The 25,812-nt window shown below is 48.6% G+C and overlaps 1 protein-coding gene across 1 annotated transcript in view; it reads left to right on the top strand.

Moving 5' to 3' along the window:
• The window catches only part of SENP5 (SUMO specific peptidase 5), a 48,309-nt gene extending 24,308 nt beyond the window's left edge, over positions 1 to 24,001 (top strand). Inside the window, exon 10 of the mRNA XM_033516834.1 lies at positions 23,772 to 24,001. Coding sequence (XP_033372725.1) covers positions 23,772 to 23,798 — 27 coding nt within the window. The 3' untranslated portion in view covers positions 23,799 to 24,001. The remainder of the gene's footprint in view (positions 1 to 23,771) is intronic.
• The last annotated feature ends 1,811 nt before the right edge of the window (positions 24,002 to 25,812 follow it).

The raw sequence follows: 25,812 nt of genomic DNA, 5'->3' as shown, positions 1-25,812 counted from the left end.
CTGTCTCACAGTGATGTAACTTTCTGTGGTTTAAGTTCTGACAACATACAAGATTGGAGATGTCACCCATTGCATAAATAAGGGTGGAAATCTTGCATTAGACATTTTCTTCTAAGGTGGCGTTTAAAGAACACAAATCTGTCAACAGAGCACGTAGGACTTAAATTGCTTTTCTAGATCAAACTACACTAATGCCCTTCTTGTACTGCTTGTGGATTTAGCTGTGTAACTATAGAGTTAAATCTTGTCTTTGCCATGTTAAAAAGCTATACAGCTTGTGAATTTGTGATAATGGTGAGAATGAAGGCTTAGCAAATGTCTCTTTAAGCTATTAATCATGAGACTGGCAACATCATTGTCTTTATTACATTCATAATTTAAAATCCTATCATGGAGGAGGAAACATGGATGCTTGTTAAATATATTCTTCAGTGGAAAGTACTAAGAAATCAGATCATTAAAGTACAGAATCATAAGAGACACTAGAGCCTTGCCAGGAACAATAATTACTATTTATATGTAATAGGCACTGGGAGGGAAAAAGATGAGTCTGGTTTGCTTATGCCTGAACTTAATGGGTTTTATGAGTAACCAGCTAGAAGGATTTGGGGATTGAATTTCATTTCAGAGTATGTAATATTACAAGCTATAGAGCTAAAAACTGTTGTAAATGGAGTGAAATATCTTGAGAAATCAACTGGTTTGTTTTCTCTCAACACAAGTAAGCAGAACATGTGCGAAGCAGCTCCAGTTCCTGCCTGAAATTCCGATGAGTTCTTAATTCTTGGGCTTAATTTCAGCATTGCTGGTAACTCATCTCCCCTAGCCTGGCGCTCTGAGGTTCCAGACCTTACCTAAACACTGAAGTTACCTGGGGCTCTTTACAGGCAACTTTGAGAAGTGGCTGAGTGGAGGAGGGATCCAAAATCCATTGGGGAATCTGGTTGCACCACCCTGTGATAAATGTTTTGTGGGAGGAAGGGCAGGGGAGAAACTGAGCTTTAAAAAAGATGTATTTAACTGGGTAATGTGGGTCAGGTCATGTTTATGGTACCTATAGAGCTTGGTGTGGACAAGGAGCCATCTTGTTTATGGAAACCTTTGAGATGAGTGGGAGAGAAATGCAGGGAAGAGATGCCTTCTGCAGGGATCATTGCTCTGCACAAAGGGACACTCTGTCTTGTGTCAAGCCCGTGAATTTTACATCAACTTAAATGCAGGCAGCAACTGCAGCAAAGGAAGAAATTCCCTCTGCAGTGTTCAGCTGAACATCACCTTTGTTTAGGGCAGTTGGGGCTTGACAATTTATCCTCAGCATCTCTTGACAGCTCCAGCCCATTGAAAGCTGGCAGGCATTGCTGCTCCAGGCAAACACTGGGCTGCTCCAAGGGAAGGCACTCTCAAATCCAATAGATTCCAGCTCACCTTTCAGGTCTGGCTTCTTTGGGGTTTCAGGTTTGGGGGGGTTGGTGCTTTTTGTTTTGTTTTCAAAGAAGTCTGAAGTGCAGACAGTATTAGGGTAATTCTTCAAGTAGTATATTCCCTTTTCATCCAGGAAACTTGGCTTAGGAGATCTGCTCTCAGTTTTGCATACTGAAATGCTTCTGTTTCACTATTAATGGGCAGAATAGAGTCTTCAGGGCAGAATTTTTGGCAGTTTTGGGTTTTGTCCTCTGGTGAATGGCTCTTCAGGTGAATGTTTTTTTTCCTTTAGAACATGAATATAGCTAAAATATTCTTAAGTAATGAAATGTAATACCTTGAATTAATGGCCACTTTAGATTCTTGTAAGCAATTGGTTGTCCCCAGATGGGATGTCCTAGTCTTTAGAAGGGACTGGGAAGTATTTTGAGGGGATCAGTGCTAGTTAGAAAACAGGGAGCATAAAGGTCCAGCTCCCAAATTCACCCTTTGATCATTTTACCCAAACATCAGAAACAAAGGATTTAAGCTCTGGTGCATTTCTTAGCAGGGCTGTGGGTGATGGCCTTTCCTGGGGCTGTGGGGGATCCATCTGAGTCAGATGGATCTTCCCAGGCTACTCTTTGGCCACCAGATGTCACGCAAGGACCACCAGAGCAGCGTGTGCTGCTGTGCTCCAGCTCCCAGCCCAAGGGTTGACCAAGCCATGGTGTCTCCTGGTTGCGTGTCGCTGCCACGTCGGTGGTTGTCTTCTCACACGTTCCTCAGCAATGTCTGTGCTGCACTTGCAGAAAGAATGTGTGTGTTAAACCAACCCCCCCCCACCACCTTCCACCCACCATCAAATCCACTGAAAATCCCTCTGTATCAAACATGTAAGTGTTTGGCTCCAGTGCGATTACTCCAGAGTCCCATCAATTTTACAAATTGGCCGAAACATTTTTTGGTAGAGAAGCCTTGCATACCAGAGGTCTTTAGTCTGATCAAACTGCTGCCCTACCATAGATCATGACTGTTATTTTTATAACTCTGTATTACCGTGGCAAATGCTGGGAGGGGGGAGAAACCACATCAGTAGCAACTTCTGTCTGATTTGTGGTCATATGCTTATAACTTGACATGGTTTTGCAAATAACTAAACAAAACCAGGAATTCATTTAGGGGGAGAAAAATAACCCTACCCAAAACTCCAGAAAACGGCTGCATCAGATATCCTGTGTGAAGAGTCTGAATTGCTCACAATTTGGATCTTTTAATGGAAAATGGTTCAGCGCAGGAAGGGGAACTGGTTGCCCTCTGTTAGTGAGCTGGGGCTGTGCTGTGGCTGTCAACCACTGCCAAACACTGTGACAGCCTCTGGGCCATCCATTTTCTTGAATTTTTATTTAATTGCTGGTGTCTGCTCAGGCTTTATCCCAAATTTAGTAACATTCAGTGCTCACTTTTCTCTGCAATACCTTTATAAATTCCCATATAATCTGATATCTAATTTTAAAGCCATCTGTCATTTTTGAGCTGTATATTTTCCAGCTTTAAAAGGTCTTGTTGAAGGAAAATTTAAATTCACGGCCTACTGAAAATGCATTTATCTTTAAATTATTCATTGGTAAAACGTCTTTGAACTTGTGTTTGTGTAGCTGGTGAGTCGGGGGCAGATGTTGGGATTCCTGGATGGTCCTTACACAGATGGTCTATCAGATGTTGGGATTCCTGGATGGTCCTTACACAGATGGTCTATCCAGTGCACTGCTCACCCCATGGCAGCAGTGGGACTTCCAGCGACACCTCACCCAGGGACCAACCTTCAGAGGTGTCCCCTGTCTGTCACACACCATCCTGTTCACTAGGTGGCATTGCTTCCCAGTCTAAAAGCTTCTAAATACGTAATTAATTATGGTAATCCCTGTGGTGGATGGAAAATGAACTGCACTGCCATGGCTTCACCCTTGTGTCCTTTTTACTCTACTTGGCTGATGGGATTTCTTGGGTTGAGTGACCTGCAGAATCCTTATCCCAGCTGTTGAAGTTCTGGGTCCAGGCAAGGCTTTGGCTTGGAAAACTTGAGCAAGCCTGTTGGGAGCACTCTGAAGGTACTGCCCTGGCTGTTGGTAGTCAGTTCTGTGGTGCCAAGTCCACCAAAGCCATCACTCTCCTCAAGTTATTGACCTGGATTATCATCTTTAATAAAAAATGTCGATGTACTTGCCAGAGCAGGGATGGTGAAGCCTTCCCTGTCCTAGGGTGGGAGTAAAGTGTGCTGATGTGGGAATCTTTTCTGACATCAGCCATGGGGGCAGCAGGAGAGCAAGGTGCTCTGGAGGATAGCTTGGGTGGGTACTCATTACTTGAGTGTTTTGAGGGAGATTTGTTCGTCTCTTTCCCATGTAGCCCTGTTATTTTATTTTACATTCTTATGCCCTTTCTTGTCTTTCTCCTTTCCTTACTCCAAGTCTTAATTAAGGGCTGAAACACAGTAGATTTAAGAATCCTGTCTGTTGCCAATGGGTATTAATTGCAGCCTTTTGTAGGCTTTAAAATGAGATGAATTTTGCTTTTGCAGGCTCATTTTAGTAGCAGGAGTACTTGGTTTGTCGTGGGACACATCAGGAAGGCAAGGTGGCGAGGTGTCTGTGAGGTGCAGCTCTCACCTCTGTAGGTGTCAGGTCCAGTGTGTGAAATCACAGGAACCTGCGAGGCTGAGAATGACCAAACCCCCCAGAGGCAACTGATGCAGCTGAGAGCAGGGTGCTGCCACTTCCCAGCCCTGAATTCCAACAGTGCTTCCCAGCCTGCAATATTGATGCCCTTTCCCTTTGCAAACCATGGAGGTGCCACATCCGAGTTAAGACCTGCAGAAGCAGCTCTGTCCTGAGCTGGTCAGGACAGGCAAGGCCCATGCTGGGCTCAAGAACATCCTTGCTTTGCTCTCATAAAAGGACAAAACAAGAAAAGTAGTTTTTGAACAAGACTTTTAATGAACAAGCAAGATAAAAATAAATGTAAATTGAAGATCCTGTTTCTCATGTATTTTATTAAAGACTACAGAGTTGTTTATTCTTGCTGTGTAGTATAATTGCTAAAACATGATTTGTAACCAAATATAGCTGCTTGCATTAAAAATGGCACTGCTTCTTACTAGGGAGGATGATATGGTAGAGGAATGCTCATTTAAACAATTACATAGTTCAGTTTTTGTATTCAAAACCTCAGCTTTTTCACTTTTTTAACATAACCTTGAGATGGTTTTTAGCTTGAATTTTGTTGGATTTTAGCTTGAATTTTGTTGGACTGCACTTGGATGAAGAATGGTATGCAATTAAAATAAACAATATACTTTAAAAACTGGTTAAAATTAAACTTGTCAAACCATGTTTTGCATTTTGCAGTGATTGAGTACAAGATAATGAATGTGACAGATTCTGGTCACAACAGGACAATGCCTTTCATCGTCCAGGGCCTCTGCAGCCATGGGAAGCATTTCCAGAAGCCATTTATGAGAGAGCAAGGCTTACATTTACTGGTTTAATACCTACAGCTTTTTTAATTGGTTTGTGTGGCTTTTTTCCTCTGAAATTCTAGAATTTCTAGCTCTCACCCTTCCATTTTGGGTTCAGATTTGCCGGGTGAACAGGGATGGGAAGATGGATTCCCTGTTTTCCCAGTTCCATCTGAGCTGGGCTGGGTGAAGATCACCTTGGTAGGTGGACTGGAAACTGGTGGCATGAGGAGATGAGCTTTCTGTGTGACAATATGTGCAAAAATTTACACTGTAGTAAATAAATCCATCCTTTGTTCCAGTCTAAAGACTGACATGGTGTTCTAATGTGGGACCCAATGCACTTCAGTAACCAAAGGGTTACCTGTCATCTGAAAGCAGGGAATGCTCCTTTCTGAGTTTGTAACCTGCTAAAAATCCCCCATCCATCACCTGAACTTGGCCTTTCTAAAATACCCGCTTGTCAATGGTGTGAGAGCAGTCCAGGCTGTGCTGGGGTCCCAGGGCCTCCTCATTTCTCCCTTGCCCTCAAAAGGTTTAAATGTTTGCTGGCTCAAGCTCAGTGTTGACTGGAAAGAGGATCTGTTGTGGCAGTCCTGGTGTGCAGGAAAATGCCTTTTCAAACCTCCTCTCTGCCGTTCCCCTGGGAATTCAAGAGCCAGTTGTATATCCACACCTTTCATTCCTAAGTACCCCTCTTGTGAGAGCCAGATACAAACTGGTTTAGAGATATCTTTAAAAATCAATAGTCCTGGAAAAAAGTAAACAACTTCCCTCTGATATGAGATGAAGTCTCCAAGAGCCTGTGGATGTCTCTGGGGAGGATCATCAAAACCATCCTCAGCCTCACTGCCATGTCAGAATTTTCATCTGGAGGAAAGGAACAATTGCATTTCATTTTAAATGCTCTTAGGAGATGATAGCTTTTTTTAGAATTAATTTTTTTCAGAATCTTTTTAGACTTGATGGGAAGTTTTGGATACTTTCAACCTTATCTAAACAAAAACATTGATTTTTGGTTAGATGTCTCCAAAGCCACACTTCTGAAAGCTCATTCAACAGAACGTTTAAAGGTTTTATTTCTATCCCAAAGGTGAAAGAAAACAACTTCAAAATGTCAGAAATGCTGTTACCTGATGAGCTCTATTTTTTGTAAGGTCAAGAAAAAATGATGGATACAGTAACAAGTGTTTCTACTGTTACCTTTTAAAATATATATGTGATTCTTCATAAGTGAAGTGTGTGCCTTTCAGAAGCTAAAAAACAACGGTGTAAAGCCAGAGTCCTTGGTCTGTCCCTCCTTGTTTCTCCTGAAATCGATTTTTGTTTTAAGTTCTTCTGGTGTAAATAATTTTAATGAAAAGGAGAAAATTGCTAGGTGGAGTTTATCATCTGGAATATATAGGCTTGGATGGTTTCTTGAAATACAGAAGACAGGTGAGCAGAGCTCTGAATGCCCTGGAGAAATAGCACCCAATCCTTTAAAAAGAAAATAATAATAAAATTTTAAAAATAGTTGTTACCCTGCAGTAGACTGACCTGGTGCCATTGTGTGAATGGAAGGGTTGGGGCTGTGGGTGCAGCCAGGGTGTACCTGGGTGTGGGATGGAGCTGCCCCTGTGCCTTGGACATGCTGTAGGGCCAGACCCCTTTCTCACAGCCCTTGAAGCAGAGGAAAGAGCAGCTGAGGAGCCTCATCCTCCCCACTTCATCTTCTTGAAACTGGTCCCAAGAGATGGGGAAGCACATCTTTATGGGGGGCAGGGGGAGAAAAAGGGGATTTGATTAAAGTCATGATCCATCCCATGATGGATCCATGTGGTCCATGATTGCACTTGCTCTGTGCTCCTCATTTCTTCCTTTTTTCCAGCTCTGATAAACACATACCAGTTTGAAGGAAAAAAAGAGAGGAAACACTTGAGGTAGGAAGGGAACACCTGGGTCCCCACCCATCTCCTTCTCACGAGCGGGTTGCATGCAGGAACACATGTGTCTACAGAGTTTTGTGCTCTCAAAACCACTTTATGCCTCTGGCTTTACTGCTGGGAGATCCTCTGAGGCGGTGGTTCAAAATCTAGCTTGTGTCTATTGCCCCACTCCCCCACACTTTTATCGGGGTCCCATAGAGCATCCTCACCCTCCTGTGCCTCCATGCCAGCCCAGCAGGGGCTGGTCCCAGCTCTCAGCCCTGGTCATTCCCCCCAGACTCCTAAAATCCCCTGCTCTGATCCTGTCCCTGGTCACCTCCATGTGGCTTTGTCACCTCAGCGCTGCCCAGGGCTGTGCTGATGAGCCCCTTGCTGCCCCTGCCTGTGCCATCAGCAGTGACCGTGCCCAGGGCACCGCAGCAGGGAGCAGGAACCTCTTTGCTGACACCAGCGGGCGTTGGAGGGGGTCTGTAATGCTTTGCAGACAATTTTCTCTCTGTTATTGTTTTAAACTCCATGTTAGCCATTCCTGCTTCCCAGGTTTCCGCATGTTTCAAATTATTTTCCCCAGAGGCATTGACAGCATTTTTCCAAATTGAATCTCATTTATTTTCTACCCAGGTTTCCAATCTCTCTGGGGCCCTTTGTATTATTTCTCAGTCCTCACTGCCGTGTACAATATATCCTAATTTAGTATCATCTGTGAATTATATTACCATGCCCTTTAGTTCTTCTTCTATTTAATGAAGATATTTCCAAGAAAAAAAAATCTAAACTACATTTTATTAAAATAAGAAGGTATAGTCTTAAAAACTCCTTTGTGGGTTTCCAATATGAATTCTAAATCTTTTTCAGAGGAATCTTCAGCGTTCTAAAGAGAAATTAAAATCTTCCAAATACCAAAGTTCATAGGTGTAAAAATTCATCAGTTTTTCAATTAGCTGAGACCTCTGTCCCTGTGTAGCAAGCTCTGCATAGTGCACTTTCCCTGACATAGACACCATCTATGTACTTGCAGCAGATTTTTTTTTTAAACCAGCACCAAACATATGTTTCAATTCCTCAATAAATTTGTTCCCTTTCCCTTCCTGACCTTTTCAGGTTTGCTCTATGTGGCTGTTCTAGCAAACATGTACACTGTCAGGAATGGTGCTGAAGCAGCATATTTTAATGCAAACTATGCAGTCTTATTCATAGGAAGTGATTTTCAAATTCAGAATCATGAATATTTGCACAGTAAGGTTGATTCTGTTGTAGCTTTTTATTTATAAGCTAAGAAGTGCTGCCTGTTGGTGCCTGGCTGGGAGAGCACCACGTGTCTGCTGTGGAGAATGCACCGTGCTCTGGGAGCTGCGTGTCCTATCAACACAGCTCAGATTTCCAACCCTGGATAGGGAAATAGCACTGGCAGCAGGCACTTTGCTGGAGATTCATACCCTAAAATATTTGCTGCATAATTTCTAGCAATGGGCAATTTCGTGAAGACTATGATCTGCTTGTGAAGAGAAATAAGATGTAAATTGGATTAATAAATTGTTCTCTGCAAACAGTTTGCTGGCTCCAGAGGGCTTATCACTTTGAGAAATGCTGGGGTCTTCGGTCCTCTGTGGATTGGGGGTTTGACCCTGCATGCAAACCAGTGCTGGGAGAGGCTTCTGAAACACCTCAAGCTTTGGCATGTCCTGGCTGTACTGACCCATCCCACTCTGCCTCTGGTTCCTGCTCTCTGGGGACTTTCCCCTCTCAGCTGGAGATCACCGTGCTGAGCAGGGCTAGGGATGCTGCTGGGGAAATTCGTGCTCTGTTTTATCCTCGAGAACGTGTGGGCTAATTGGGGTGGGGAGTGCTGTGTCTCCCCTGCCCTCGGGACTGAGGAGGGCTGGTGTTGGAGCTTGGAAACATCCGCAGTGTCAGTGCACAGGCTGAGCTGCCTGCGTGCCCCTGTCCCTTTTGGCTTGCTGTTGTTTGTTTCGGTGTTAAAACACGAGCCTTGTTCTCTGCAGGTGTAGGGGCTTCCCCAGGGATGAGGAATCCCCGAGCTCCGGGGGCTGTGCCACCGACATTCCTGCCACCACCGAGCGGGATGCTCCGGGTGGAGCCGCCGGCTCGCTGCCACGCAGCAGCTGTAGGAAATTAGAGGAGCCTTGGGGCTATTCTGGGAAAGACTGAGGGAGATTCCCGAGGTTTCCAGAGCAGAAAACTGGCTCAGAACTCCTGCCTCCATGCCAGGCAGGGATGATGTAGAGCTGGGCGCGGAGCCCCGCGGAGAAGGATGTTTGATTGACAAATCAATGGGATCCTGCAGAAGTGATGCAGAATCAGGGACCACCAAGAGCGGTGCTGGAGGGCCTGGCCTGGCCTGTGCTTGTGGACTGCTCAATAGGCTCCAGCTGAGATCCACATCACTTGCATGGCACAGCAGGCTCCCTCAGGATAGCTGGCACGCCCCTCACATGGTGCTGTGCGTAGGGCCCATGGCTGATGTGGGACAGGGGGTGTAGGAGATCACCTGCCTGTCCCCTGGGGCAGGCAGAAGATGCTTGTTGCATCGCCTTGAGGGGATCAAAGGTAGTAAAAGTAAACTCTTGCCCTGTTCACCATCACTTTGTGGAAACTTCAGCCCTCAGGACTTTTCCATCTCTGATTCTGACGCTTGCCTGTGGAGAGGTGCCTAGCTTTTGAAAATACTGCTCACCTTGTGGACAGGGACATGGTGCCCTCTGATTTCACCTGAGAAGATGAGTGCACAATTGCTCATCCCTCGTCCCGTCCCATGGAGCAAAAACCTTGCCAAAAGAGGGACTAAAAGCCACATGTGCAGTGCCAATGTTTGCACTGTGTCTTCCACATGAGGACATATGGGTGTGGAAAACACTGGGTCCAGATACCTCCTTGGTAACTTCAGGTCTGGTGAAGCTGTGCTTCCTCAGCTCTACATGAAAGCCACCTTTTATTTCCAAAGCCACCTTTCCTTTAAGTCCTGGTCATGATGCTGTTCCAGCTCAGTGGGCAGCATAGTGTTACTCAAGCAAGTGTTCAGAGAGCAGCATGTCCTTGGGGACAGTGGTGCCTTTATCCCAGGGGACACACCCAGACCTGTGCACCCCTCTGTGCCATAGGCCAAATCCCCTTTATCAATAATTTTAATCGTTTTAATAATGTCCCCTTGCATGGATAGGATTACGATTAGAAAATGTCAGAGCCTTGTTATCATCTAATTAGAGTCACATTTCAGCAGAACAGAAAGGAAAATCTTCAAGCGCTGCCTTGTGCAGTGAAATGGGAAGAAAGTGATGATTTAAACCAGCTGCGGGCCGGGCCCGGCTGCAGTCCCGGCTGGGACGCGGGGCATGGCGCAGGACGTGGCAGTGGGCCCTGGTCAGAGCCCTCTGTGCAATCAGTGCAAACTGCTCCCAGATCACTTTCGCAGAGCGAAAAACTCCGGCGCAGTCCAGTAAAAACAATCAGGCTGTCAAGTTTGCCGGCTAACAGCTGAGGGGGTCAGAGCAGCAACACAACACAAACCAAAATAAACACCACCTCACTCTGCCAAAAAGCCTTTATCACTCTTCTGGGAGAGAGGGAGGCACTTTCAGATGGCTTTAACTTTTCCCTTTTTTTGGTTGTTTGTTTTTGTATGCTTAAATGTGAGCTGAGAGTTAGGATCTCTTTCCGCCCTTCCCCTAATGCCATTATGGCAGGCCGAGGTACTCTTAGGAGAGCCTCTTTGTTTGCCTTTTGCAGGAGGAGGTTGGAAAGACAGGGGAGAGTGGGTGTGCTTAACCCCTTGGAAGCTGTGTGGGGGTTTGCTTTGGCTTAGCTCATCCTTGGGCCTTTGCAGCACAGCATCCCATTTGGGGAGGAGGTTGCCTGGCTGCAGTGAGGGACAGGGCTCTGCCATGCTGCTGGAGTGGGATTTGCAGGGGCACCGGGCCTGGTGGAGGGGAATCTTGTCTCCTCCAGGTCTAATGACCCCGAGGGCTGCAGCAATCCATGAGTGATGCAGTGCAATGTTAGGGCACAAATAAGGGCTCATAAGTGCCACGGCTGTGGGGGGAGTGATGCCTTCCCTGGCTCCTTGGTCCCTCCACGCAGAGCCCCTTTGGCTGCCCTCCCGCTGGGAGGTGCCTGCAGGTCTGCCCTGGGAGCTCATGTCTGGGAGCTGAGCAGGGGAGCCAGCAGGGAGCTGTAAAACCCAAACCTTCTGCAGCTGCTGTGAGGCTGAGCTGGGGATTGTGGTCCTGCTGTCATCCCAGTGGGACAAGAAGAACTGGCTGCACTTGGCCAGATCATAGGGTGGGGGAGAAAAATGCAGTGTTTCTCTCAAAAGAAATGCCTGCTTGTGCCTCACCCCGCTCTGTAGGGATAGAACCATAGATTCATGGAATTCAGGCTGGAAAAGACCAAATTCATCAAGCCCAAGCAAACCCAAGGGATGCACCTGTTGTGTGCCTCCAAGGATCTGGGCTTAACCACCCTCCTTAGAGCCAAAAGGGTCTTCCTCCTGTGATTCCTGCCTTTGGGAGCCTGCTGAAGGAGCAGGAGGACTGTGGCCACCTGCTGTTGAGGTGCTTGCCTGAGGCTGGCCCACCCTACACCAGCATTTTGTGCTGGGAACACCTGCTGTGCAGAGGGGGCCAGGCCCCAGCACTGACCAGCCCCACATAATAAATAACCACAGTAAAAATAGCCATCACTTAAATAGCACTTTACATCCTCAGGATGCTGTAAAACCCCAACTGCTTAATCACAAGCTGCTCTCTTGATGTTTAGAGTGAAACGGTATTTTTGGTCTCGGAGGAGAATGTATTTTCTGGTGCCAAGAGCTACAGTGGGCCGTGTCAGCAGCTCCTCTGGGAGCAGGACAGGGCCACAGCAGAGGCAATTAAAGCTCAGGTGTTACACCAGCACATCAGACTGACCCAGCCCGTGGCAGGGACTGGGTCTGAGCCAGCACCCAGCACTGAGCCCTGCCTCCCCCCTGCCACCGCTCTGCGGCCGCCTACAAAACTCCTGACATTTTGGGATTTGCTATATTTAAACAGGAGGACAGTTCAGGGCTGGCCAGGAACCCACCTCTGACAGTGATGGCTATTGAGAGTGGCACTGGGCTGCCCCCGCTGTGCCGGGGGCCAGCGGTGCCATTTCTGCCAGGCAGAGCTCCCCCTTCCCAATTAGGGGTGCTGCTAATTTTAAATGAGCTGCTGCCACCAAGCAGGAGCACTTAAAATATCATCCAGCCAAAGTGCCTGTGGTGACAGCCGAGGGTTGAGTGTGAAGTGGAATCTCTGGTCCCTGATATTTCAAGGCAGGGAGAGCTGTACACCTCTGCCTGCTGGAATGGGCAAGTTTGGGAGAGGAGGATTTTCTTTGGATCGGTGTTTTCCAGAACTTGGGGAGGGAGAGGGAGATTTCTTTAATAGCAGTGACAACCAGCTCTGATTTCATTTTAAAACTTGTGAAAACATTTAATTTGACCTGATACGAAGTGTTGCATTTCATTTTGCGTTTTAATTAATTTTGTGATCTTTTAATTAGACTAATTTCAGAGAAAAAAGTGTTTCTCTCAAAAGTGGAATTCAGAAGATTTTGAAGATCATTTCTGCCTCTGAAATGCTGCTTAAAAGCATCAGAGGCTCTTTCTAGAAACTCCAGTTAATTCCTGCCTTTAAAGAGTTTACGAATGTCGTGGGAGTTAAACCTAAGGAGCACTTTTAAAAGGGACCCTTGTTCCTCAGAAAGTAAGCACTGCTGCCTGTGATCCTGGGATGAAAGGGGAGAGGGTCTCTTCTCAGGCCTTTCCTGCTCCTGAAAAAATTCAGGGCAATTGTGGGTAAAGAGGGAGCTGGAGCCCATCACTGGCCAAGGGCCTCATGACTTTAGGAAACCCCAGCAATGGTAAAATCTCACACTGCCCAAGTCACTGCTCATAAAGGAACACAGCAAAGGACCCGGGATGGAGCCTCTTAGGATATTTCCCACTGAAGAGGCTTTTGTTCCCCTGTGTTGTTTAGCTGCTGCAGTGGGCAGTTTGAGGATGAGTCCACCTGGAGAGCTTTTGGCTCAGTAGCCAGAGGGCTGAGCCTCCACCAGCTCCAGCTTCAAGCCCTGCTGGCACTGTGAGCATCCAAGGTCATCTGACATTGCTCAGATCTTAGTTATGCTTTAATGCACCTTTTTTTTCAGTCAATTAAGAAAATAGAATCACGGATTTTAAAATATATACATGTTTACAAAGTATTATGGCCAGTAAATCCCACTCGGAGGTCCCATGGGTTTCCTCGAACCATATGGGCACACCTAAGCTCGATGAATTCCTATGTGTAGAGGCAAAAAAAAAAAATTCTTTAGAGAAAAGTGTTAAAGATGTCAATGGATGGCTGTAGCTGCAGCATGGGCTCAGGGGACAGATGCTCAGCTGCTGCTCTGCTGCTGGCCCTCATCACACCAGAGTTACCAGTACCTGTATGAAGGAGACCTGCATACCACACTGAGCCTTAAATGAGGAACTTGTTTGTCTGCTGACCATCATCATCAGGGCTTGGGCACAACAGGGCTTCTCCAAAAGAGTCCTCTGCCCTGTAGAATTAATTACGTGTCATCTTGAAACACTGTTCCTTGCTCAGTGCTCTGCCAAGGCAGCTCCAGCCCCCTCCAGGTACTCCTGAACTGGTGGTGGGTCTCATCTCCTCAGGCTCTGGGCACCAGTGGCATCCACCTGCCTGATGCTGGTGATACAACCTCCAGCTGCACCACAGCCTTAGCTCCCATGTAAAAACCTGCAGGTGATGGGACAAAGGTGCCATCCGAGGGCAGAAGGACCCCTCGCTGATGCTGATCCCATAAGATGAAGGGAAGCTTTGGGAAAGTGAAAATCGATTGGGAATTTAGGAACACCCTCAGCCCCAGTGGAGGTTATCACAGGGCTGTTCCTTTTCCTAGAGCCCTGTTGGTGTTTCACATCTCTTAACTTCAGTTTATAATTGGATTGCGGCATCCATCCAACTTTGTCCATTTCGGACGCTTGGGAAGCGGACGATGGAGGAGCTGCCTGCTGTTGTACATCACATTTTGTACCTGATATTGAAAGGACAACAGGTACCAGATGCCTCGGCTGCTTTGTAGAAGTTTAGACTGCATTTTGGAAAGAGTCAGGGCTGCATTATCAGGAGGTAATTTTATGCAGCATAACAGGGGCAGTCAAATAAACTCTGACCCTCAGTGGGCACAGAGCAGGGCTTTACTGAATGTGTGTGCCCTCGGATTGACTCAGCTGGTGGGAATGTTTCCCTGTACCACTGACCTGCTCTGAGCCACCCCCAGAGCCTTTTCTCCATGTTGGTATTTCTGGGTGTATTTTCTCTGCTCGTGATTAGAAGTCAGCACTCTGAGGCTGCAGAACAAAACACTTTCCTTGAGATGGCATTTGCATTTGAAAGGCACGATGGCTGTTCCAGGGACTTCACTAACTTCTTCTGTACAGACTTCTGTACAGTCTCCTGGCTCCATTCTAACAGTGCTTAATTTGGGGCTCTGTGCTCTGATCCCAGCGACCTGCATCTGGCTCGAAGCCAGCCTTAATTGCCCTGTCTCAGGGTGGTTGGGAGAACCATCCAGCTCCAGCACAAATTACAGTGCTCTGAGGACAGCTGCAATTTCTGTCCTGCTGCCCCCAGTTCCTGGGAACTCTCCTGGCAATCAGCAAATGATGTGACTCACGTTCAAAGAAGCCAGATCCACTCCAGCCTAGCATGATATTTTGATTAGTAAGAGGCTGGCATAAGAGCTGAGAGGTTCCTGTGCGTGTGACAGGCTGTGAGTGTTACTCCCCCACTGCACCAGGCTCCTGCTCACTGCTGTAGCTTTGGGGAGTGAGTGAGGACCGAGTTGGGGTGCACACTTGTACCTTCCCTGCGATGGGGTGAGGAGCTCCTGCTGTCCAGCCACCCTGGCAGGACACTCACAGCCCTGCTCTCCCCTCAGGACTGGGCTTGGTTCCCTAGGGGCAGGTTCACTGATGCAAGCAGAGCTTTGGTGGCAAAGCTGTGTAACCCAGCTCTGCCTGGCCCTTCCTCTCTTTGCACAAAAACTCTACAGCTGGAAGTCAGGCTTTGTTTGCCCAGAAATCCAGGCAGTGTACAGGAGAGCAACTTAGGTCCCCTGATGTGTAGGTGAGATGGGAAATTGCAAATGCTCACACCTATAAATGTGTGTGAGAGCTGGGACGTGCTCAGATATGCTCACTTTTATCAACTCCACCTAGTTCTGGAGATGCCTGGTTAATTTATCAACTGAGAAGCTCCATCTCGCTAAAAGTCTCATTTCCATATTCTTTCCAGATGGTCAAGATGCCAGAGAGACAGTTTCTAAGTAAATAACTTGCTTCTTCATGCAACCCACTGCCAGCCTCCCAAGTAGCTGCCCCAGATGGCTGGAGCATCCTGACGGTACCTGGGTTGTGAAACAAAGTGCCGAGTCCATGAATAATAGACACGGGGTGGCTGTGGCTTGGTCCAGCAAATTCTCTGTTTGCAGCCCCGGATCAGGGATGGAGAACTGCTGGGAAGTCACAGTGCCCCTTCCTGTGTGGGTCCAGCCCAGCTGGGTGGTGCTTTGGTGGCACTCAGGCTGGGATGCCGTGGCTGGGCTGGGGTGCTGCAGTGCCGAGCTGCCGCTCCTTACGGCTCCTCTCTGCACCGCTGTCTGATCGCGAGTCAAAACCAAAAGGTTAAAAGCATTTAATTATGCTGATGCTTTCCCAGCGGATTAAACAAGAGGATAAATAGACTACAGCGTGTTATTTTGGATTTGATTTTGTTTTTTAAACAAGGGGAGGGAGGCAGGAGGCTGCGGCTCCTTGGCAGCTGTCACAGGTTCCGCTTTTGATGGTGTCAGTTGTGTCTGTGAGGAGGTGTTTCTCTGCCACTGTCAGCATTTTCCGGGGGAGGCTGAATTCATTGATACAGTCTGTTTGCTGTCCACATATTCACAGTTCATGTGTTACATTTTACATAAAGTAAACTTAGCGAGGGGAAAACCTATTCTGCAATTCTTCAAAGCTAATGCACACTAAATATATTCTGACACTGACAGGTATTTCTTATTAAATAGCTCTGAACTGCAGTACCAGGTTTTGCTTAAGTGGCATTATTCTCCCTAAGCAAAGACAGTTCATTTATTAGTCATTCTGAAAACCAAATAACAAATATTATTCTCTAAGCAAACTAAACAAACCATTTAAAAGGGGCCTGTCTGAAATGATTAAAGTACAGTGTCTGAAAAGCAGCTGACATTTTAGTGCCAAAATACCATATGGAGGCTCAAGTGCTTTATTAACATCCTTTGACCTAAGCTGCAAAATCTCCCAACACCTCTGAGCGTGGCAGAGCTGCCTTCCTGCGTGCAAGGGAGAGCGTGGAGGCAAATCTTCCTGCCAGTTCTTCAGATGTCATTTTGGCACACGGAAAAGTGAGGTGCAATAATTGAGGGGCTGGATGCGAGCAGGTCTTTTTTCGATTTCTGCCAGAGATACAGCGTAAAATAATTCAGCAAAGCTGAAAGCGCAGGCTTTCCACTTACGCCATAAAAAATAAATATATAGTGTTTTTCTTTTTTTTTTACAGATCTCTCTTTTTCTTCTAACTAAATATTTCCTTTCTTCTAAGCATCAGACATTATTTCTAGCTTTCAGGCGAGCAAAGTAAAAGAGCACGTGCACTGATATATATTTATTTATGGTCTACATGGAGCTGCCTTTGTGTATCCCCGGCTCTGCTCTGAAGATTTCCTTCACAAGCAGGAAAACATTTTTGTGCTGCAGGTCAGACAGAATAACTGATAGCACTGTTTACAGATCTGCACTCGCTGGAGAAGCTTATTAAGCCACAGTTGGGTAAGGAAAAGCCTGCTCATCCACACTGGGATGATAAAGCTGTGGGTAAGGGCTTACGTGGCCGCTGCACCAGGCGCCGGTGGGAAGGGCCCCGTGAGCACCAGGGAGTCGCTGGATGCCAGGAGGAGATGCTGCCAAAGGAGCTGCTGGACAACCTGTTGTAACATCATTCAGTCAATTGTTCTCAGCCTGTTCCACCTGTAAATGCTTGGGATCCGACCTACTTTTTTATTTTTTAAACAAATGTTTTCATTATTAATAGGAGTTCATCAGATAGCTAAAGGAAATAAGTTTTAGCCTGAGGTCTGCTCACCAATCATCTCCTGCGAGCACATCCTTGCTGGCTCTGAAGCTGGGCAGCTTGACTTGGCAAGGATCAAAATAATATAAAACTTACGCGAAGAGTTTAATAAAAAACCTGCAGATACTGAGCTGATGTATGTTATTAACTTGCTTCTCTGGGATTAGGTAGGTCTGGGTAAATGAGGAGATATTGGTCCAGGTTTGCTTTCTGCCGGTGTTGTCCTAGTGACAGGGGATTACGCGCCGCTGGGGATTAGCCTGATGACATGACATTGCCGGGGTAACGATGCACATGCGGATGTCACCGAAGGCATTTGGTCAGGTCCAGAGTTTCTGGCATGAACTGATGATTCTTGCCCCCATTAGCATCCCGGGAATGCCCAGCAGAGCGGCACATCCCCAGCACTCTGTTGTGTCCGTCAGTGCTCTCCTCTCCCTGGCAGGGGCTGTGTGATCCCAGCAGTCGTTCCCTCCTTGCTGACGAGAGTGCACAAACAGCATTTTCATAGCTGGCACCGGCAGGAGCTGTACAATAGTGGGAGCATTCGAAGTTCCTCTGTGGACACATGATACGGTTCAATAGGATGCTTTAAATAGCTCCTCTTTGGAGAGAGAGAGCGGGTCAGAAAGGCACAATGGCCGTGGCTCTGTGTAGCCATCGCCGGGTAATGATAAGAGCAGCAGATGTGGCTTGTGCTTTCAAAGGCCCTTCTGCCGGCAGCCTGCGTTAGGGAAAATGAAAGCCAGGCTGTTCCTGCAGCTCATGGGGGGGTGCAAGGCATCCACATGACACAGGGAATAATTGGGATCTGGGGAAAAGCAGCAGAATGAGCTCTGGAGAGCAGCCTGTGCCCTGGCCGTGCTGCTGCCTCCGCACAGTGGTGCCAGGTTCCTGTGGCTGGGTTCCCTCCCTGCACTGGTGCCAGGCTCCCAGGCTGGTTCCTCGTCCCACAGCCGGGTGGTGGCTGCAGGTGAAGCCATGGCCCGTGCTGGCAAACAGTGCCAGAACAGCTGCAGCTCCCGCCAGTGCTGTGAGAGAACAACTTCGTTAATCTGACATTGAGAGCAAATGTTGCTAATGAGAAGCCCAGGCTTTGGTAACCATGGCAATTCATGTTCCTGAAAATGTGAAACAAAGTCAGAGAAGGGGCTAATCCTGCTCCCCTCTCTGCTCCAGTGCACTCTTCTTGCTGGGGGTTGCCAGAGGAATACGGAGTCCAGCAGCAGCGAGGAGTGAGGGAAGCTGGAGAGCAGGAGCAGCCTGAGGGCCTCATCCACCCATCACAGGAGGAGCTTACCTTGCTCTCAAAACATTGTCCTCCCGCTGCCCACTGGAGGCCAGGCTGTGCCACATCAGCCCAGCACAGGGCAGAGGCTTTGGCTGGTGCCAGGATTGCTTTAGCCATGACTCCCCGGCTGGGAAAGGCAGCAGCACTGCCAGCACGTGCTGCATGGCCACCTCTGCCAAGTGGCAATTCACTGTCTGCTCCTCACACTGTGTCTCTAGGGACAGCTGGGTTCCCTATAAATTTTTATAGAAAATATAAAGTGACATCTGGAAGCCTATGGCAGATAGGCTCTCATTCTTTCTCTAAGCAGGGAAGAGCATTGCCCTTTCTTAATTTTTCACAAATCTTATTGTCGAGCTCAGTGGAGAAAAAAAAAATGGTAATTGGGTAATCCTGTCTGCTGTTCCAGCTGCAGAGCCATCACCAGCTCCACACATTTTTGGAGAATAAACACAAATTCCAGCCTGTGCAATGGCCACAAAGCCATTTGCAAATACAGGAGCTAAATTGCAATGCACTGAGCCTAAAGCAAAGCCAGGGTTAAGACCAAAAATATCATTTCCCAGAACAAGGCCAGTCTCAGTTCAATGAGCAGATGCACCCAGGTGCATCCCTGAGTGTCAGGACATCCCACACAGGCACCCTCAGAGGAACCCTAAATCCAGGCTTCACCCATTCCCCCTGGGCAGCCGAGGATTGCTGCGCTGCTGGTAGAGGAGGAGCAGAGAGGAGCGTTCCGGTTGATGAGGCCTTAGGGAAATCCACTGGTAAGCGAAAATCTCTAAAGCAAGGAGGAGTTTTGCCTTAATTAAACTGCAGTGGGGCCACTGGTGCAGAAACCTAACAAAGCTTGGGGGATTATTTCAGCTCAGGAATGCGGGAGATGCCGCAGAGCCGTCGGGTCGGTGGGAGACATCTGTCCGAGGCGGCAGCGAGTGCTGGTGCCAGCGCTGGGGAGCACATGTCCTGCTGGGGAGTGGGGACACCACAGTGAGGGAACAGGGCTGTCAGACAAGGCAGGAAAATAAAAAAACCTGGCAAATAGCAAAAGAGTAGTAAAGCAACAAAAGCGACGACCCATGCAGGTTTGTAACCAGAGTAAAGCTTAGAAAGAAGATCGATTAGGAGCCAAAAACCCCAAAACCCCAAGGCTTTGGGGCAGCCAAGGTTTCCAGGGCTGCAGAGGATGAAGCACAGCTGCTGGCTCTCCTGCTGTGGCCCTGGTGCCTTCCTGAGGAGCTGTCTCAAAGGCACCAGGAGCAGGGAGGGGTTTGTGTGATGCCTGCAGAGATGTGCCCCCACTGCCTGCAGGGCCAAGGTCTCCCTGCCCAGAGGATGGCCCCTGTTCTCTCAGGTTTTTCCCTGTTTGCTCCATCTCCCTTCCCGCAGCACTCCTTGCTTTCTCTGCCCACCACCCTTTGCAGGATCAGGCATATTTCCCCATCTCTTCTGCCCCTCTAATCTCACTCATGTTTATAAGCTTCAGGAGGCCAGTTCTGGTGGAACAGCTTTGTTTTTTAAAATATTCTCCTTTTTGATGAAGTTAGGGTTTGGGAAGTCCTGGAGGACTGCCTCAAAGGAAGTGTTAGGTTTATGTGAAGAACAAGGCAAAAAAAATAATAATCTCATTTTACTCTCTATGGAAGAAGAATTGTCCCCTCTCCCTTTGGCTCCCCTCCCTCCCCATGGCTGGGAAGAGAGAAAAAGCTGCTCTTGCTGCCAGTATACATTTCCAGAGCCTGGGGTGTTATTCCCCGTAAGCGTGGCATATCCTTGGACCTGCAGATGCTCAGATGTTTCAGGAACTGGTCCTAGTAAATCACTGCAAGAGCTCCAGGGCTCAGGACTGGCTCTCACCCCATGGTAGGGCTGCTTGGTCAGGAGATCCCTCCTGCAAGGTGCTGTCTTTGCTGCTGTGTGGTACTATAACTGCTCCTTTCTGGGTTTGGTTTTTGGGTTTTCTGGAGTTTTTTGGTTTTTTGTTTTTTGAAAGGGGTGATTACTTTTCTTTATTTTGACCTGTTACTAATTCCCACTCATCAGACTGTCCTGGACCAAGCACCAGCACCTCCTGCAAAGGTGGGATCTACCATTTTGTTCTGCTGAAGAAGGAATGGAGGAGGACGAGGGATCCAAAGTGAAGCATCAAAGCAGAAAAGGCATTAGGAAAAAACCTCAGTTAGGAAGAAGAAGGCAGGGAAGGAAGGAAAGAAGAACTGGGCTTCAGCTGCAGCTCAGTAGCCCTATTAGAGATGAAAGCTCCTTCCTGGATTGGCCACATCCTATCCCACTGCTTGCCCAGAACAGCAAGGCTCCCAAAAAAGCATCAGCAGAGCAGCCCCCCACCCTGTTCACATCTCAATGCTTCACCAACCATCTCACACTGCTTACAGTGATGCTGTGCAGGGGCATTTCTGGCATTACCTGCAGGGGCCTGGCAGCCACAGCAGTCACTGCTGCCTGGGGGCTTCTGGCCATCGAGGCCGGGGTTCCCCTTGCTGTGTGTGCCAGGGACAATGCCCCAGCCCAGGGCAGGGCTCCTGGGGCTGCTCTGAGTGTTCATCACGCTCTTGCTACCCGAGCACACATTTTGGCAAGACATTCAGCCTCCCCGTGACTCAGGGAGCTGACAGCTCTCAAGTACATCCCAAGGATGAATAAAAAGTGACAGAACAGGTAGTGATTTCTGCAGTCAGCCAGAGTATCTGTGAAGACAGTCTCAAAACTGTCTCACTGTCTTAGTGGCCAGAGGATGCCTGTCACAGCCACTTGACCTGCAGGCAGATGGTTACTGCCTGTCTAACGCTGTCTTTTGGGGCTTGATAGGCACTTCTAAAATGCAGATAGACGGTGAGCCCTCACTGGGGGAAGGGGGCAGCGCTTGGCAGCCGGATGCCAGCGTTAGGGTGTGCAGGGCAGGTTGCTGGGGAGCATTGGCACGTGTCTGTTATCGGGGCCACCTTGATAGCCCCAATCCAAATTCACCCTGAGGCTGGCAGGGCAAGGTCAGAAGGGTTTGCAGAGCCGGATGGAAGAGCAGAAGTGTCATGGACTGATGTCACCTGCCTGTGATGTCACCACTGTCTTCTTCAGAGGAGCACTTCCAGTGATAGCAGAGCTTCTGCAGTCTGTCTGCCAGCCTGGCACTCGCTCTGTACAGCGTAATTAAGCAAATATATTAATAGATTGGGAGCCGGGGCCTGGGCAATGTTCTTTTGTGACAGACAAACGCAGAGACAAAGCAGACGCTCCCTTCAGAAGTTCTGCAGGATGCTATTAGCGGGCACAAGCTTGCATCCCATTAATGCCATTGCTGTTAGGCAACACCAAGTCATTTACATTTTAAACGAAGCTCCCAGACCAGCTCCAGTCCAGGATTAGCTCCAGGAAAGCTGCAAGGCTGTGTCTGCACCCGGGGAGCCAGGCTGTCCAGGAATACCCTGCTAGTGAAAACAAACATTGCAAGGGCTTTTGTGCTGATTGCAAAGCCACCCCACAGAGGTGACATGGGACAGGAACAAGAGCATGAGGGATGCTGGCAGGGCTCATCTTTGCCAGGGTTTTTTTGAGGATGGTGGTGTTGGTCTAAGTTGATACTCCCTCATGGCCCATTAATGACTTAAATATAGCCCGTGGGGTGGCCAGCAGGGAAGGACTCTGCCAGCTGCATTTACAGGGACAATTCCTGCACATCTGCATCACCTACAAGGAGAACAAGTTGCCCATCTCTGCTGAAACAGCTCTGCAAGCCCTGAAACTGCCAGTTTCCCATCCCTGGCCTTACATGATGGTCTTAACAAACTATGGCATAAATATGCCAGGCAAGGGAAGGCAGCTTTCACAGAGGATTTGGAATGTCATAAAACAGGGGATTTTTTTTTTTTCATCGAAAGGGAGATCTACTCATTTGAATGGACAGTGCTGCAGAAACAAACTGTTCAGAGGTGTTGGGAGGGGAGGAGAGTGGCACTGCAGCCAAAAACCAAGGGGCTAATTGTGTAAAGCTGGTGAGGAGACGCCTTGGTCTGAGCCACCAGTGTGCTAATGGGGAGGTTGCTTAGCTACAGTGGCAATGGTGCCTCAGCAGCCCCAGGTAGAGGAGGGAGAGCCCAGCGTAAACAGCCAGGAGGAAGAAGGGTCATTAAACTGTTCCCTAAAGACCCCTAACTAGTGCTGGTTGGAGGAAATAAATAAGGAGGAAAAGTTGGTCTGAGTGCCAGGGAGGAAGCCAAGCTGTTCAGGAGATGGCTTGTCTGCTGCCTGAAACTGCCTCTTGTCACTAATTTCAGCTGGAGACTTTTCCGTAGCACCGTCTCAGCCCTCAAGCATTCCTGGCTTTTTTGTCTCTCTTCCACTTTCCCATTTAATCCCTTCCCCTTGGAGGTGAGGGCTGGGAGCTGTGGTGTGAGTGGGGCAGTGGAGGGTGCCCCGATGGGGGCACACACGTGTTGCCCCTTCACGTGTGCCTCAGGCTTCGCAGCAAGAGCAGCCAGGTGGCTTCATGTGACCTTTCCTCTGTCAGCAAACATCACCCGAGCTGACCTGAGCCTCCAGCCCGTGGTGCACACTAACAGAAATCACCAGTGAAGCTCTGCTGTGTCCTGCTCCCGTCCGGCAGTGCATGGTGGGCAGGGAGAAAATCACGGTGAGTGGCACTGACAGCACCAGCTCTAAACAACAGTTAGGAGGAGAATTATTTTAATGAATACATTTCCTTTCAATTGTATGCGAATAGCGAGATCCCATTAGAACGGGGAAGCAATTAAAGCTAATAAAGATGAACACGCAGCACTGGGCGCATGTGGAATAACAAACAGCGAACAAAGGATTCAGGAGAGAGCTGACTCTAATCCAAATAAATGAGCGGCGATGAAAGGGAAAGCAGCTCGGGTCTCCTGCCGTGAGACACGCTTCCTCCCCGCCGGCTCCACCTCAGCGTGGCAGGGAAAGTCATGCTCGGGATGAGGATGGGGCGTGGAGGCAGTGGCCAGGGGCATGGTCCCCACCCTGCCGTGCCGCTTGCCCAGGGGCCGGAGGGGTGGCCACGCTCCCTGGGGCGCATCCTGCCGCATTCTGCATGAAGGTGGAAAATGGTCCCAGCCGGGGCAAGAGGGCTCAGCAGCATTTGGTGAGGCTGCAGTGGAGACAGGGGGCCTGACTGCGAGGGTGGCAGAAGCACATAAACTCGTGCCATTCCCTGTCTTATATTTGATTATTGGTGGTGACTGTCCAGCCAGATTAACAGCCCTGAACACAACAGGCTCGTGACGAGCCCAAAACTATCAGTGCTATGTTGAGGTGGAGCATGGAGGAAATAATAGCCTCTTACAATGGTGTATTTACACAGTAGGCTCACAGGAAAATTGGGTAAACTGATAATTACCCAAGGATATTATTGGCTTTGGCAGAGTTAATAATAATTAGTACTTCTCCTTTTCCAGGCTACTTACAGCAGAGACCTTTTATAATCCACGGAATACAAAGGACCCAAACCACCAAGAACTGCTTCCACGTGTAGCTTTGGAAAAAAACCCACACTGACTATTTCAGCTGGCAGGCTCCAAAGGTGCAAATCACGCAAAGACACTGGGGAGCCAGACTGAGAAATAATAATAACACTAGTAATAATAACAACAGCGACAATAATAATAATAATAAACTATTTTCTGTATTTGAAAAAAACCTTGTGTCAGAACTGCATTTTCTCCAGTCTATCTCATGCAGCCAAACCAGAGATAAACCCAGCACTGACACTTGACAGATTCGTGGGATGCTGGAAGTGCCCTGCTGTTCCTCTCCCAGCGCTGGCAGCTCCTGGTTTGCTTTCTAGCTGTTGCTTTCCGTGGCAGCGCAGCACTTGCTCTTCCCAGAGAGCAGATATCATCCGTCGCCTCTCGCTGCATCTCCTCCTTGCAGTATCTCCCCGGAGCCTGTGAGACAGCAGCTCTGCACCACCAAGCGCCTGGGGCTGCAGTGCCACGGCCAAGGATGCTGTCACCGCTCTCTTCCTGAGCCCAGCCTGCTCAGCAGCACCGAGTGGGGCACAGCCCTCCCTCCTGCCCCGGCCTGCTCTGCTGCTGCCCCCGGGAACAGCCTTTTCTGGGTCAACGCCGCTTGACAGTTCGGGTTAAACGGGGTGAATTTGTTTTGAGACTCGCTGGAAGAGGAGTGTGTGTGTGTGCCCCCACCAGCCCATGGCCTCCTGGCTTGCGGCTGCCTGGGGGCGAAGAGGTGTGGGGTGAGAGGGACCAGCCGGGTGTTGTTTAAGTACTCGGAATTGATGTGTGTGATCAGCCATGCGAGCACACCCCCAAAGCCGAGCGCTGGGAGGGATGGAGAAGGAGGGCTCCCGATTTCGGCATGCCAGCCTCCCTCCTGCCCAGCTCTGAGAGCAGTGGCCTCCCCTGGGTCCCCCACCTCCGGGCTGAGCCCAAATCCCAGCAGCTCTTAAGACATTTTAAGGCATAGCTTTGCCTGTCTCTTCTGCAGCTCCACCTCTCATTCCCACTTTTGCCTCCCCACACTGCACCCAGCCCTGCCCCTGTGAGCTGCAGTGCCCTCGCAGACCCTCTGTGCCCTCCCCGCTGCTGCCCTCTGCCCCTGCCTGCCACAGCCACATCCCTGGCACGTAGGATGTTGGCTGTCTCTCCTGCTATGGGCAGCCTTCAAATGCTCAGAAATCACCAGTGAAATCCCCCCCTGCCCCAAGCTGGCCCATAAATCACAGCATTATAAAAATAAAACTGTTTTGTGCGTGCATGCACATTTCAGGTTGCCTTTTAAACCTGAACTTGTTTCTCACACGTTGGCAGAAGAACAGAGGGGAGTTGGAGTCAAAAGGCAAGCTTGAAAAATAAACGCATACTTCTCTCTTGCTGCTCATGAAGGGCTCCCAGAGGAAAACAGAGAAAAACAGGGCAGGAAGAGGCCCCGGAGGGGTCAGTGTGCCCATTCCCCAAAGCAAGGGCAAACTCTTCCCTGCAGACATCAGGCTGGCTTGTGCCCAACAGCTGGGGTGACAGGAGAGCCAGCTTGGTGCCCACAGTCTCTCATTTCCATTGCCCTCCTGATTTTTCCCTTTCTCCCTTTTCCACCCATTTTCCCCTGCTTTCTTGTGGTCCCACGTTCATCCCCTGTGTCTACCTCGTGTCCCTGCAGGGCTGCAGCCCTGCTGTGGTGCCCTGCCCCGGCCATGCCACGTGTGCTCTGCTCCTGCGTGAGCCACCCAAGGAAGAGACTGAAAACTATGCTGTCTTAAGCCACAGTTTAACATAATTAGACATCCTGGCTTGAGGGCAGTAATTACTTTTATAATCCTTAAACATATCTTAAAAAAAAAAGTAATTGCCTCCCAATTCAATACCTTTCAAAAAATCCTTTTAAACAGTGCTGCCTCCTTCAAACACAACTCAGTCAACAGTAATTACAATAAATTATTCTAAGTTCCAAAAAACATATAGGAATTAATCTATATGTGCAAAC

Source organism: Parus major, chromosome 9, assembly GCF_001522545.3.
Source record: "Parus major isolate Abel chromosome 9, Parus_major1.1, whole genome shotgun sequence".
Taxonomy (NCBI): Eukaryota; Metazoa; Chordata; class Aves; order Passeriformes; family Paridae; genus Parus; species Parus major.
The sequence above is the reverse complement of the archived record's forward strand: the minus strand, read 5'-3'. Positions and strand labels throughout refer to the sequence as shown.